Source organism: Anarrhichthys ocellatus, unplaced genomic scaffold, assembly GCF_004355925.1.
Source record: "Anarrhichthys ocellatus isolate YVR2014 unplaced genomic scaffold, GSC_Weel_1.0 scaffold44, whole genome shotgun sequence".
Classification (NCBI taxonomy): Eukaryota; Metazoa; Chordata; class Actinopteri; order Perciformes; family Anarhichadidae; genus Anarrhichthys; species Anarrhichthys ocellatus.
This window is the reverse complement of record NW_022280074.1, coordinates 84,357-98,599: the sequence shown is the minus strand read 5'-3', so window position 1 is coordinate 98,599 and position 14,243 is coordinate 84,357. Positions and strand designations below refer to the sequence as shown.

General features: G+C 42.8%; 1 protein-coding gene across 5 annotated transcripts in view; it reads left to right on the top strand.

Annotated features, from left to right (window-relative positions):
- LOC116395128 (helicase ARIP4-like) overlaps window positions 1-14,243 on the top strand; it is a 53,194-nt gene that overhangs the window by 17,081 nt on the left and 21,870 nt on the right. Inside the window, exon 1 of one of the 5 annotated variants that reach the window (XM_031868727.1) lies at window positions 8,272-8,552. The exons of 3 other annotated variants lie outside the window; for them this stretch is intronic. In XM_031868727.1, coding sequence (XP_031724587.1) covers window positions 8,549-8,552 — 4 coding nt within the window. In that variant the 5' untranslated portion in view covers window positions 8,272-8,548. Of the gene's footprint in view, window positions 1-8,271; window positions 8,553-8,574; window positions 10,620-14,243 lie in introns of those variants that run through there. One more of the 5 variants, XM_031868726.1, reaches the window with a different exon arrangement.

Below are 14,243 nucleotides of genomic sequence, written 5' to 3'. Positions count from 1 at the left end.
TGTGTTTGTGTGGTGGGGGGGGGGGGGGGGTCTCTTGCAGTGCTTTTGCTTTTGTGTGTAGGAGGTAAGATTTCAAGTTTGGTTGGATAACTAAAACGGCGTCGGTCTTTGGATGACTTTGACCTCATTAAGGGGAAGAACAGCCTGCGTTTTTTTAGTATTTCAAGTTTTTAGGCTCTGAAGTGTGGTGAGAGGGGCGGCACGATCAGAAAGCACCTTGTTGACTTGACGTCTAAACATTTCATAAACCTAATGTACCGTAGTAACGTTCCTCCCATGTGCTTTTTCAGTTGATGTCCAGTAAAATAATCCTCAAGTTCTGAGGTATTTAGGCATGAACTAAATGAGATTAACTGCAGGAACTACAATCGTCCTTGAATGTCAAATCTGCCTCTTCCATTTTCGTTGGTGTTAATGTTTTTACTCGTCCACTCGTACTTTTGTCTCTATGAGCAGACCTTCAAATACAGGACATTTTCTGTGGTGTTGACTTCTTCACAGGGCTGCTTGAGGATTACGATCACGCTTTAAATTTATAAATAGGTAATCATGGTAAAGGAATAGGTCGTGCAATTATTGTTATGTAAATGAGGGCCGTAGTCGTACCCTGTCCTGGTCTGTTCCATCATTCCACAGTGAGTGGATTCTCAAGCTTATTATAAAAGCTAAACACCCTGCGCACACAAACAATCACAACATCCGTGTTTCTTTCCTCGTCTTTTCCAGGATGTCTTTATATTTTTTCTGTCTTGATCACTTCATGTCCTCTCTCTCTCTTTGTCTTTAAAATATGAAACACCATAGAGTTAGAATGAGAACAGTCACTAATGAAATCAACATGGCACGATGAGCAGAGCTGCGGCCACTTTTCTGTGTACCAACGTATGAAGGCAAATCTGGCGATAACTGCTGCGTGCAGGTTCAAACCACCCTTTTATGTGTTTACTTTGCTCCATTTCCAATTTGTGCAGTATACAGGTTCTTCACTTCATTTGCGCGTCATCATAGTCACGTGATTGCAAAAAGGAGCTATAGAGAACTGTGAGTCAGCGTTGGCTGACCCTCTTAACGTGGCAGATTGCTGGATATGTTTGGGCCTCGGCAGCAGAGACATGTGAAGAACTCTTCAACAGACACAGCCTGTACATGTTGTCCTAATTACAGCAGCAGTACCCCCGTTTCATATAGCCGTTATCCTAGTAATGTAGGCTCTCAATGTCTATGTGTGAGAGAGCGAGAGATGATGGTGATTATGATGCTGTACCAACAATCATCCAGCAGAAAGGGGATCCGGTTCCTTCCTGCGTATGTCCGGGCTTATAGGGCACTTTTACCTGAAATAATGAAATGATGAGGCCAGTTTTACAGGTTATTTGATGGGGTTGCTGTTTGGCAGCCACATTTTAATGCACCTCTGAAAGTGCATCAACAAGGTGGACATTTTAAAAACAACCCTCTTGCTTTGTACCTGTGACAGAAACTAAAGCATACTAAATGTTCACTGTCTCACATGGTTATTCTGAAGCAGTACTCAATGAATGCAAAGACTTGTGATCTGCTCTTTGGTGGCGCTGCAGTAATTTCAGATTAGATTTTAGAGGAAATGGTGCATCGTTACAAAATAATTTCACTCCAGGTTAATATCAGACCACCTCAATGTGTCACTCAGAGAGAACCAGGACATTGTGATGTAGCATTTCAAACCGAGCAGATTACTGAAGCATTTATTTAAGTAACTATAAAAGTGTTCAGCAATCTTTTTGGGGTTTGAAAATATATGCGTTGTGCCATTTGTCATCATTTATTATAGTGTCATCATTTAATCGCCTTAGCAGGTGGTGTAACTTTGTCTGTTTGTGCTCTTGAGATATTATCCCCCCACACACACACACTGTCTCCTGCGTCTGTCCCACGGTTGCCATAACAACTGTCACCAGGTTGCCGACCCCCTTCAGAGTTGTGACGCTTTCCCGCTCACGGTTTGACATCCCATCATCTCTCAGCCATTTTCTTTTCTTCTTCTCTTCATACTCTTCCCTCCTGTGATCTTCACTGATTAACCCTCGTCCCTCTCCATTCATTCCTTCTGTCCCGACATCTTTATTCAGTCCTCTTTTCGTTAATTGTATGACTTTACGTACGTTAGTGTTCTTCAACTTTGGTGGATATGCCGTCAACCACCTGCTTTAAAGTCCATCATCTCTCTGTCTTTAAAGCATCTACATATTATTTCTCCTGTGTGGTTTCCACCTCCTCTTTAAAGGCGCTCAATTCCAAATTTAGAGCAGGACGCCATTACTACACTATATGTTTACATGAGCAAACGGTTGTTTGCTGCCAAAATAATGCTCTGAATTTCTAATATATAGCACTATTAAACAAAACCAATTCGATTTTAGAATACATTTGTACATGTTTCAGTAGCGTATAGAGCAGAATAAGTACAGAGTAAGTAGAAATGGAGAACACAGAGACGGGAATAATAAAAAAAGTGGGAGTTTAATAGAGTCATGTGAAAACATCATCGCATATAGAATATGGAAACGTGTAGAAGTTAAGCTTGAAGCTCTGTGAGGATTTGAAAAAATGAACGGCATCAACAGCACAGAAGGAAATTACAGTTTTGTGGATTATGAAGAAGCTAATTCGAGTACGGGACTGACTGGTACCACCCTCAAGCACGACGTCCCGTCACATTGTTACAGATTTATTCCATACGTGCTTCTCTCTACAGCTGTCTCATGAACACTCTGCGTACCTCAGTCCTGTTTTATCAGATGCACAAGAAGTGGTGCTTTTTATATTTTTGATTTTGTTTAAATAAGAGAAGATCAGGTGAATTTTTAGAAGGTTGAGTTTGTTGTTTGCTTGTCGGTGTCGTTTCGGGCTGTCATGGTGATCACTGGCATCACACAACACACATACGTGTGGGGAATGACACATTCCGTTGCTATTTGCAGGCAAGTTTTAAAAGTAATTTTCTGATCAGGGTTGTGTTTCTATGCGAACACTGTGTGTGTGTGTGTGTGTTTGTAATGTTACCGTTTCCTCTCTGCTCTCTTATTCTCCTCATTTAGAAGTGATGCAATAGAAATGTACCACTTAACTCGGATGGAAAGTCAAAAGAGACTTTTCCAAACATAATGCGTCCTTCAGTGTGAAGAACCTTGATTTTGAAACAGTCGTGTGGTTACTGTAATGGTTTCCATTTCTATGACTTCCAGATGTATTAGTCACAAATATCTACACAAATTGTGAATCAGTGTAGCTTTAAATAAGTGCAAGGACATACATGTGCAATCTAATGGGAATAATACATTTTAATAGAACATAAAACATAAAGCGTGGCTATATCCTCAGTGACTAAGTTCAATAGAAAATAATGAAATGGCAGATAACCTTACAAAAAGAACAGCTAGTACTTAACCTTAAAAAGCAAAATTCTATATCGCTAAACTGTAAGATATGCAGTCATCTGATAGACAATGATTATAATAAAGTATTTATATCGCATCAATGTTACAAAGGGCTGAACACAAAGCAAACTAAACAAAGATACAAGAATACAGTTAAGACAGAAATCAGTCTAACGGACTCAAGATAAAAATAAAAAATGTTCTCAAGCATAACAAAAACACGTCATACACATTTAGCTAATCACTCAATATGAGTTTTTTAGGAATTTTAATGTGATTTTGGCAGAGCCAGATTGGCTCATGAGGAGCCTCTTAAAGTTAATCTGTACATCAGTGTAGTGATGCCAAAAGGGGAGTGACACATTTAGTACTTTTTGTACTAGTTGGAGCATGTTGAGTGCTTCTTCGGATCATTTCATTTGTCCCAATTTGAGGAAACAAACTAAAATGTTGTCACCTCTGCATCTTTTAAAATTAAAAGCTGGTTGAATTTAGGAAATCCAAGACTTCCTTTACCATTCACTGCTCATTGTTAACGGTCCGAGCAGCAACTTGAGATGCATGACTGGAGTAGGAGTCTAAATCATCGTCAGACAATAGTGTGTGTGTGTGTGTGAGAGTGTGTGAGTGAGTGAGGCTATTCGTCAAAAACTGACAATGAGAAATGAAGTCGGGGAGGTGTGAAGATTCTGTGTGTAAACAGCCTGAGGTGTGTGTGTGTGCTACATGTTATTAGCTCTCTGAGCTCAGATGAGGCTGTCATGAGGTTTAGTCACATCTTTCATAAGACCCACACGCACACACACACACACATATATACAAACACACATGCACTGACTCCAGAGAGCAGCAGAGTAATAGTCCGTTAATTAGCCTGTTGCTCCCCCGCCTGTGTTTAGGCGTGGGCAAGCGGAGTAGACTCTCTCTCTCTCTCTCTCTCTCTCTCTCTCTCTCTCTCTCTCTCTCTCTCTCTCAAGAAAAACAAGTAAACATGTTTACTCCCAGGAATGCCACAGACACCTGTTGGTTTAATCAGCGGCAAGATGCATCACCTTGCCAACTTCCATCGATACTGCACCGGTGGAACACCAGGCAGTTGAGTATATATTGAACAATATTTTTTTTGCCCGGAGCCCAAGTCCTATCCAATAGGCTACTTATATTTACCTAAAATGTTAACTGACACACTGAGATATCAGCTGTATACTTACTATGACACACCGTTACTTGATCCAAATCCTGAAGGTCCTGGTTCTGAAGGTTTAACTGTCAGAACAGGATCAGCTGTTGCAGTTGTCTGAACTACAGAGGGTCTTGTTCAGCTGAGTTACAAAGTGGACGTACTTCCCTCACAAATGTTCTTCAGTAGAATACAGACACACGCCTGCAGAGAGCACTTACAGTACACTCGGAGGTTGGACATTTCAACTTTGGAAAACCCCGGCCTTTGAGCTTCTAGAACGCAGCATTAAACCACCAATCAGACAGAAAGGAGAGCAGAGACACAACACCAGCAGGATGAGGTGAACTAAACAGTCGAGTTCAGACAAAAATGTGATTCTCTTTATTTACCATCCATTAAAATATGCTCGCTGCAGTCAGCTTCGATACTCTGTGTGTGTGTATGTGTGTGTGTGCGTGTGTGTGTGTGTGTGTGTGTGTGTGAGGACTTCAGATCAGGTGAGGTTGTGACTCGACAAACCAGGTTTGAATAGTTGGAATAACTCATCAGTCTAACCACCAGTCATCTTTGACTTGAACCATGAGTTAGCCGTGGATCTCATAACCAGAACTCATTTCCACGTCTCTCACACTGTGGAGTCCCACTTGTGTGATCGACATGAGTTCATTTATTATCAGATGGTGATCGGTCAGGAGAGGAGAATCCCTTATCTGAGAGTTTTCAGAGACGGACATCAGACACATATCTGGTACTCAGAAAAGAAAGAGGAGGGAAATAAATGACACGGGGCAGATAACATCTTTACAAAACCCAAATGTTTGCAGGCAATGCAAACACTAATTACTCAGCTAAAAAGCTTTGGATTTAATACGCCTACCATGTCATGATCCTCAATAAATCTGGAGCTTTTAAATCATTTTAGCAATCTTTAGAACACAATTATATTTCATGACTGTGGTCAGTGGTACGGCTGTCGTTCACACCAAAAAACAGCCGAAAAATCCTTCACTTGTTGAAAGGAAATAAGCACAAGGAAGTCATTTGAACCTCTGATTCTGTTAAACCAGCATAAAAAAGACCTTATAGTGCTCAGAAAAAAAACTACACTTTCATTTTATATCTGCAGAACAGCTGCTGAACTACAAGTATTTCCTCAAGTATATCTAAAGCTTCATTAACCTTGTATTGTTTGTTATGTTGGATTCAAAGATGTCACGGGTAAATGTGAACCAGAGCTCCTGTGTGTCCTCTAACTGCTTTAATAACTGAAACAATAGAAATAGAAGCAGTAGTATTGACACATACTATCTACACATTTTACACTTTCTTCAGGGACACCCTCTACACACACATTCAAACCTGACAGATGCCCAATACAACCTCAATCTGATCCCATGTTGCTCTGCAGGCAGCATGTGTTTCATCATTTAAAATAAAAGCAGCAGCAGCATATGTGAAGTGTTTATAGCGGCAAAAGACACACAGAGATGTTACAGTTTGATGCTGCGTCGTTGCTCGTTACAGGGAATGGATCTGATTGGCTGAAGGACGTGCACACTGCACACTATATTGGACGGTGATGCCTCAGGTGATAAGCTTAATGATATTTTTATGTCTTTAAGGGTCTCGTCCACTTTTCAGCCAAACATGTGTTCACAAAATGGCAGTTTCACACGTCTTTGCTGCAGTTACTTTCTTACAGGTATTTGCAGAAACAACTTTGGTCTGTGTCGCAAATCCACACACAATACATTTCATTACTATAAGTCAAGTAAAGGATCTGAATTCTTCTTCTGAAGCAGTGCACAAGAATACAAAATACTGTGACTCAAAATGCCATCTCTCTCGCTCTCTCTCTCTCTCTCTCTCGCTCTATTGGTCAGTGTAGGTTATGTAAACAGTGAAATGTGAGCCTTGCTTCCTCACAGGAGGGAGGCGTGGCTGGATGGAGAACTGTGGTAGTGGGGCAAAGGTGTGTGTGTGTGTGTGTGTGTGTGTGTGTGTGTGTGTGTGTGTGTGTTGATGCTGAGCCAGGCAGTCCTCTGCTTCACATTGCTGCTGTCACCGCCTCCTCTCACCTCCTCCCCCCCGCCTCAGTGTTTCTCACTGCGCTGCTCCTCCCCCAGGCTCCACAGCAATGTGGGTTAGTGTGTGCAGCCATGTGGGGCTGGGCTCTCACCTTCAAGTGTGTGTAAAGTGATCTGTGAGGATGATCCCACACCACCACCGAGGGTTTAAAGGAGTCCTGAAGTTCACAGGATTGTTTTGATTTTTTTCTCTCCTCCTGATTGTTTTTTGATCATTGACTTCATCATTTCATCTGTTCGACTGTTTTTTTTTTATCCGTAGCTTACTATTTAATTTCCACTCTTTCATCGATCTTTTGCATCCTTCCTTTCTTGTTCTCCAAGCTTATCGCTCCTCTTTTCTGTGTCTTCCTCTCGTCTTTCATGCATTTCCTCTTCCACTTCCTCACCGTGGTCATCTCCAGTTTCCAATTTTTATTGGATATACTCTCCGTAATTCTCTGTAATTCCTCTTGCCACACTCTGTGTTGCTGGTATTCACATTGACGTGTTTATTGGCGTTTACGATGTGTGACACTGTCCTGCGAAGCCAAACGAGTGTTTTAGGTTTAAGGAGCACATGACTTAATTCATCTTTTTTCATTTTAATGCCAGGTGTGGACTGATCTCAGATCTATATTTGCAAAGTAACTGTTGCCTGCTGAGAGAAATAAAGCCTTTTTTAACATTAAAGACTCCAAAAATGTGACAAATTTGATTTGAATCAATTTTAATTTAGGTGAGAATTCCTGTTCACTATACTCAGGAAACTGAGCCAAAATGGACTCATTTTATTTTGGATATTTTTGCTAAATGTAAGTTGTAGACTAAATAAAAGGAGCGTTTTACAACATATAAGGCATTTACAGGCCATCACAACACCACAAACTGACGCTGAAACGTTGAGCTGAATCTACTCTCTGACTTCGTCTCAACAGTTATTGATTTCACATTCTAAGCTTCACAAAGAAGCAGTCGAATTCACTTGTACTGCAGAGCTCTGTCAACATACTTACCATAGTTTAAAGTGGACACGACTTGCTATGAGCGACCTAGAGTATAGTTATTCTATACATGTGTCAGTCTGTCCAGACTAATGATGGTGATTAAAGTTGGGATTCATATTTTGATTGATTTCTTTTGTTAATATAATGATGCTTTGGCCGGTTAATACCTTCCTCTTTCTCTTTCAGTCATTATATCTTCTCCTCTTCCTCATTTCCACACAGTTTTATCTTCATACACTCAAATTTCAGTCCGTCTTGAAGGGATTTGATATTATTTCGAATGTGTTGTTGTTAAAAGAGAAGTCGTGATCTTCACAAGATTCCAGCGAAAATTACCACAAATCAACACGTCCAGATGTTGTAGTAAACGCTCTTCCTCTCAGCCTCTTTCCGTCTCTTTGCTCGTCCATCTCTTCCTGCTTTAACACCATTAAACCTGTTACCTAAGGCAGCTTCCCTAGAGGGGGCGTGGCTTGCTGACATCACACACACACTCCTGTGTCAGTTGGCCATGGGGAGGGGAGAAAGAGAGGGAGGAGGAGGAAGTAGACGTGAAAACCAGCACAAGGAGGGGGGGGTTTCCTACACACGACAGGCCGGGGCAGCTTTTCAGCGACTCATTGTTTTGTAATTGTCCCAATGGTCTTCTGTCCTCACTGGAGTGCCGGTAAAGCTGCGAGACGACACTAGAGCTGGATGTTGAGAGCCTCGCACACATACACACACACTCACACGGTTTGGACGGGACACTGATAGTGTCAGCGGCACGAAGGAGGAGCACGTAAGAGCCGGAGTGAGTTTCTAACATTGAAAGTGTAGAGGAGGCATGGATCTCTCACCAGAGTAGGAATCAAAAGCAGCTCTCAGCCACATGACATGGGTGAGTAGCTTAAATTCTTTTTTGACTCACTTGTTCAGTGTGTGACTGCTTCCCTTGTTAGTTGGCAGTTTTTTGTTTTTTTTGGGGGGTAGGTTTCTTGTCACCTCTCTTAGTCCTGAAATCTCTTCTTATGTCTTCTTATAAGTGCATGTATGCCGGCACAGCTATCACACTGACCTATATGTAGCGCCGTGCCATGTCTGTGGCCCGGGCTACTCAGGCAGAGCAGAGCTCGGAGGTTTCATAAGGTGTGTTATGAAATGGATGCAGTAGTTGTCCTTGTTCCCAAAAACTGTATCCTTATCTCGATTCACAACAACTTTAGTGGCATTTTATGTGGATAAAACTCAATTCATGTGGGTGAATTGTCCCCTTTTAAGCAGACACTGGCATGACGACTTGGGCTGCTGTTTCTAGAAGAAGCCTGAATTTAGTGTGATCTCTGTTATTCCATTCAAAATCAGTTGTTGCCGCTGAAAGTAGCCTCTAGTGTTGGAGCAATGAGCCATTTAATCCAGGGTGAAGTGTTTCCTGTAACCCTTCATAACAGTGCTCCTTCAGCTCTGTGGAAAACTGTAACAAATTGGATTAATTAGCAGCAGAAATCCGACAAATTTGCCTCTGGACATATTGTACTCCCTTTGGATGGACGTACAGTTGTCAGTGTGCTGTTATACTTCTGCTTATTTATTTTAACAAGCAAACATAAAACACCACAAAGTTCGTGTGAGACTTTTACAAACAAGGATTGTACAAAAATGTACATTTTGTGATTCTAGGCTGGTGCTAAAGTAACTCCAGATGTGCAAGTGAATATATGGTTTAGTAGTTTTGCTTTAGAAAACTATGTTTCACATATACATACATATACACAGGCACATTGACATTACCAGTAGAAGAGCCTCTCTGTTTGTTGTTTTTTGTGGTGAATCGTGTTTAACGTGTGAGATGACGAAGAGAGGCGTCTGTCATCTTCACATCAATGCTGATCAGAGCTGAGAATTAGAGGTTGTTGTTTTTGTCCAGTGAGAAAAGGCCTTAACTGGCGTAGGTCTCGTTTCGTAACAAGTGAAGGAAACAGTTGTGAGCATTTTGCTTTTTAAAAGCCGTTGTTTGACACATGAGATCCAAGACAAAATTAAGAGCAAATTACCTTTTAAAAAACAGCGTTTGCTGAATAAAAGCTAAGCTTAGCTGCAGGATAACCACCAAGTATTAGAGAACGGTTCTGCATGGATCATGTAACTTTTATGACTTGAGTTAGTGAGCCGGGGTTTTTCAGGGACCTTGACACACATTTCTTCAACCACATTCCTCCTCTGTGCCCTTCATTCTGCTTCACAGACACACACACGTACAAGCTGTCGTCTGGTCAACAGAGCCCCCCCACCCCCTGTCATTTACAAGCGTCCATGTGTGAGAGGAAGGAGGCTATTAGATTGACATAGCACTTAAAACAACCAAATTCTTCATCCCATAATTTGTGTTGCAGTGTGAAATAAGAGTACTGTTAATATCGGACACATATTAATACTTTCTAATTTAGTTGTGTGTGTACTTTAATGTATTTATTTACTGACCAACAAACACACAAACAGGCCGCATGAATGTGTGGGCGGCTGCTTCCGTACATGCTCTGTGTTCCTGGGTGTGTTTTTAGAAAGGGGAGGGGATAAGGGACGATCGGCCGTACGAGTCCCCCCTCAATGGGGCCCCGGCTTCAGCACGAAGGGTTATGTAAGTTTTTCAACTGCCAACCCTCCTGCATGCCCCTGCCTCACACTCTCATTGCATTTTACCAGAGAGGAGCACACAGAGCGGTCGGCTAGTAGTCAGTGAGGCAGTCAGTCACCAAAGACTGGCCGGGTTCAAAACAAGGCTGAGGAGAGGAGAAACACGCCTCCCGCTTTGCTTATTTTGAAAGTTCTTTATCCTTGAAAGAGGGAAGCGTTTTCTGTGATTTCAACAGCAGGAGATAAAAGAGGAGAGGAAGAAGGAAAGCTGAGAAGGACTCTCGTCTTTACTCGATAACCATGCTGCTCCTGGACGAAACGGAGTCATTCGCAGGTAGGTGACATCATCCTCAACCCCGACCCGTGAGGCAGGGTTGGCGAAGGGACGATTCCCTGACCGTTGAGGAAAAAGGATTAGAAAGTTTGCTAGAAATAAGAAGGATGGCTGGATAAATCTGTAAGTAGCGTAGAGAGGAAACACAAGGGGATGCAGAAAGGTTTGGGACGGGTGATGCGCCGAGAACGGGAAGAAATGCTGCAGAGAAAGCATCTAATGAGAGGATGATTTCCAGCAGCATCCGGCGAGGAGATGAATGTGGGTAAAAGAGGACGTGATGAGCAGATGAGGTGGTGTTTGATGTTTACAACCATCTCAGAAGTGTCTAGAATGTGCAGTAGCTGATTGACGCCCGTCAAGTTACTTAACCTTGTTGTGTAACACCGGATCCATACCTGCTTAAGCGTGCACGGTCCATCCATCTCCTCGTATCTCTGTTTTCTCTCTCTCTCTTCTATCGCTTCACATCTTCTCACCTTTAACTCACGTTCGTCCATCTCCCCACTCCCTCCGTTCTATTCTTCCCATTTTCTCCCCCGGTCATCCCTCCCTCCATCCTCCATCTCTCCCACGCGTGCCCAGCCCCCTCTCTCTCTCTCTCTCTCTCTCTCTCTTTCTCTCTCTCTCTCTCTCTCTCTGGTTGTTGTCTCAGACCCGCGTCTCCCATTGGCTGTCTCTACGGTTACCTAAACCAATGCCGTTGCGTGATTGGTGGACCCGGCTAGGATTGGGCCATGCTGGAAGTGTGAGCATGTGGAGGCAGGAAAACATATGGTTCATCCGACCAGCGTGTTAGGGGGGATGAACGTGTGAGGAGGCAGGCGGGGACAGAGCGTCGCCGCAGTCTGTCTGGATGGATGAAAGTAAAATCTATAAAGGGCTTTCTTTTTATGTGATATGCTTCATTTATTCATATTTTCACTCCGCAAAGATCAGCAAAACCTAAAGAAAGACAGTACCACTAAAAAGTTAAATATTTGAATGCTCTATGAAGTGATTTGTGCCATGAATTTATGGCATGAATTTTGCTGATGTCTTCTTACTGTAAAGTGTAGTCTGTCATTCCTTCTACTGTTTCTGCACATTGGATTTAAAGTTAAAGTTCAAACAGCTGACTTTTAGCTTTAATTGATGGGTGCGAGAATTACAGGCCTTTTTATGCACCGTCTGCCAATTTTAGGGCACTCAACTACATGGACATGTTAACATAAACAGAATAAAGTCTGTTGTAAGTTGACCGTCCAATACCTCCAACTCACAGACCCTCAGAAGGTGAAACATAAAGTCAGGTGGATTAAAGTCGTGACTGAAGTTTGGCCCTAATAAACTCTCAATGTTTAGTATCGTTTTCCTGTTGCCTCGTCTTAAATGTCCTCCAGTGTTCCCACCAATATAGATGTGAACACTCACAAATTAAAGCTATAAGTCAACACTAGCAGTAATTGTTCCATTTTAAATCCATTGTGCCGGAGTACAGAGACGAGATGATGAAACACATATTACTGAAGGTTACAAAAGCAGTGGAAGATCATTTAGCCCAGGGCTAACGATGACATGACAAGAAAACAACCGTGCAAACAAAAATGTTTCTGAAAAGATCCTCAGATCATTATTTAGATTTATCTATTTTTCTATCCTGAAAAAACACGTCGTCGTCGGTTTAGGTTTTGCTCAGGGTGCACCGTGTTCCGCCGTGTCTGCGTCTCACCGTGTTGGCATCTGTTTAGAGAAGCATTCACATGGATCCTGCATGAAAAATATAACAAATGTCCACAATATACGCTCGTAACTCTTGGGATTGCTCCGGGTGTTTGGCTGGTTGTGAAAAGAGACACTAAACGCTAAAAGAACAAACTGTTCTCCCTCAAATTGTGTGTGTGTGTGTGTGTGTGTGTGTCTGTGTGTGTGTGTGTTCTTCCTGCGAGTACAATCTGTCCATCAGTGATGAACCGCTTATTTTAAAAAAAGAAAGTGAGACAATGAACTGCTCTGTGGTGCAATATAACAGGAAGGATCTTGTTGTACTGTTTCTTTTTCTCTCTCTCTCTCTCTCTGGCACACGCTGTTCAGTTGTAATTGGCCTTGGCATGCCGGGCAGGAACAACCTGTACAGTTTCAGACCAGTGGCGGCTCGGGCCGAGCGCCGAGAACACGTGTAGCCGGGCTGCTTTCATAACGCCACAGCTCAGAGGATGCGGCTTTGCCAGTCCGGCCACATGGCTCTAATTCCCACTTCTCTAAACGTCTCAGGGTTTTAGATCTCTCTGCTTCCCCCCTGTTGGATCATACAACTGCTTTCTTTGTTCTCCTTCAATATAAATATCCTCCTCTTTTAAGTTCTCTTTGTTGGGGGATGGCTTCTTTTTTTCCTCATCTCGGCGCTGCACGATGCCCCTTCCCTTTGTTCCCCCCTCCTTTTCCTTCTCTGCTTCTTCTTCTGCTCGTTCTCTCATTCCTCAGGTTTGTTTAGTCTTACAGATTATAGATCCCCATAAGAGTTCATCTCTAACTCTATTGTTTTTTTTAATCCCTCTGCTAAGATAAGACATACTTTTAATGTCCTCTTAGGGCCTGTTGTGCCACGGTCGTTAAAAACATACGACGCCACGCAGCCCCCATGGCCGACGTCCTGTGTTACCTGTTGAGAATTGTAATGAACAAAGGCAAGAATGTGTGTGTATTATAAGGGTTCAGCCTGCTCTGGGGGACCTGAGTCTTCTCCCAGAGGGCGAGAGCTGCAGCTCTGTGGAGACTGTGAGTCGGATGTGACACTATCATCGTCTGAATGCTTCACTCATTGAAGTTCAAGCCGAAATATGTAACTCGTCCCCTGCTGTTGTGCTCCATGTCGACATGAAGCTACCGAACAGAAATGATGTTGAAAATACATCACAGGTGGCAGAACGTCTATTCGTGTCGACGTCTACAAACCCCTTCTTTAATTTAAAGTAAACGACGTAATACATTTGAATCTTACAATCCTCTTCTTTGAGGTCAGCATGCAGTTAAAGCTACGACAAACTCTGAATCTGCTGATGCACCAACGGATTCAGACACAGTGAAATGCCTGTGTGTAGTCTGATGTAAAGGTCTGGGTGTTTTGTTTTTTTGAGTAGGTCAGATTTCTTAGACGTTGATCCGAGGCTGAAAGTACACACCGTGTTCTGAATGCTGCTAACAAGAGCTTATGTAACAGGCTATAGTATGACCAGCACAGGGATAATGGGTGGCAGCCTCCAGACGTGTGTGTGTGTGTGTGTGTGTGTGTGTGTGTGTGTGTGTGTGTGTGTGTGCATGTGCGTGTGTGTGTGTCTTCCTCTTCCTCCTCAGCAGCAGTGACACACTGGCCTACAAAGTGAGCATTCCACCTCCTCTCACCCTTCTACTGCTCTCTCCCTCTATCGCACAGTCATTGTCTTTCTAGCTTTTTATTCCCGTCTGTGCCGTGTTTATCATTTCTCTGACACACACACACACACACACACACACACAGTGGGAGGGTTTCATAACTCACCTGCCTCGCTCTAATAAAGCGGCCTTAATAACTCATTCAGGGCAGCCTGTTATATAAGGTGTGTGTGTGTGTGTGTGTGTGTGTGTGTGTGTGTGTGTGTGTGTGTG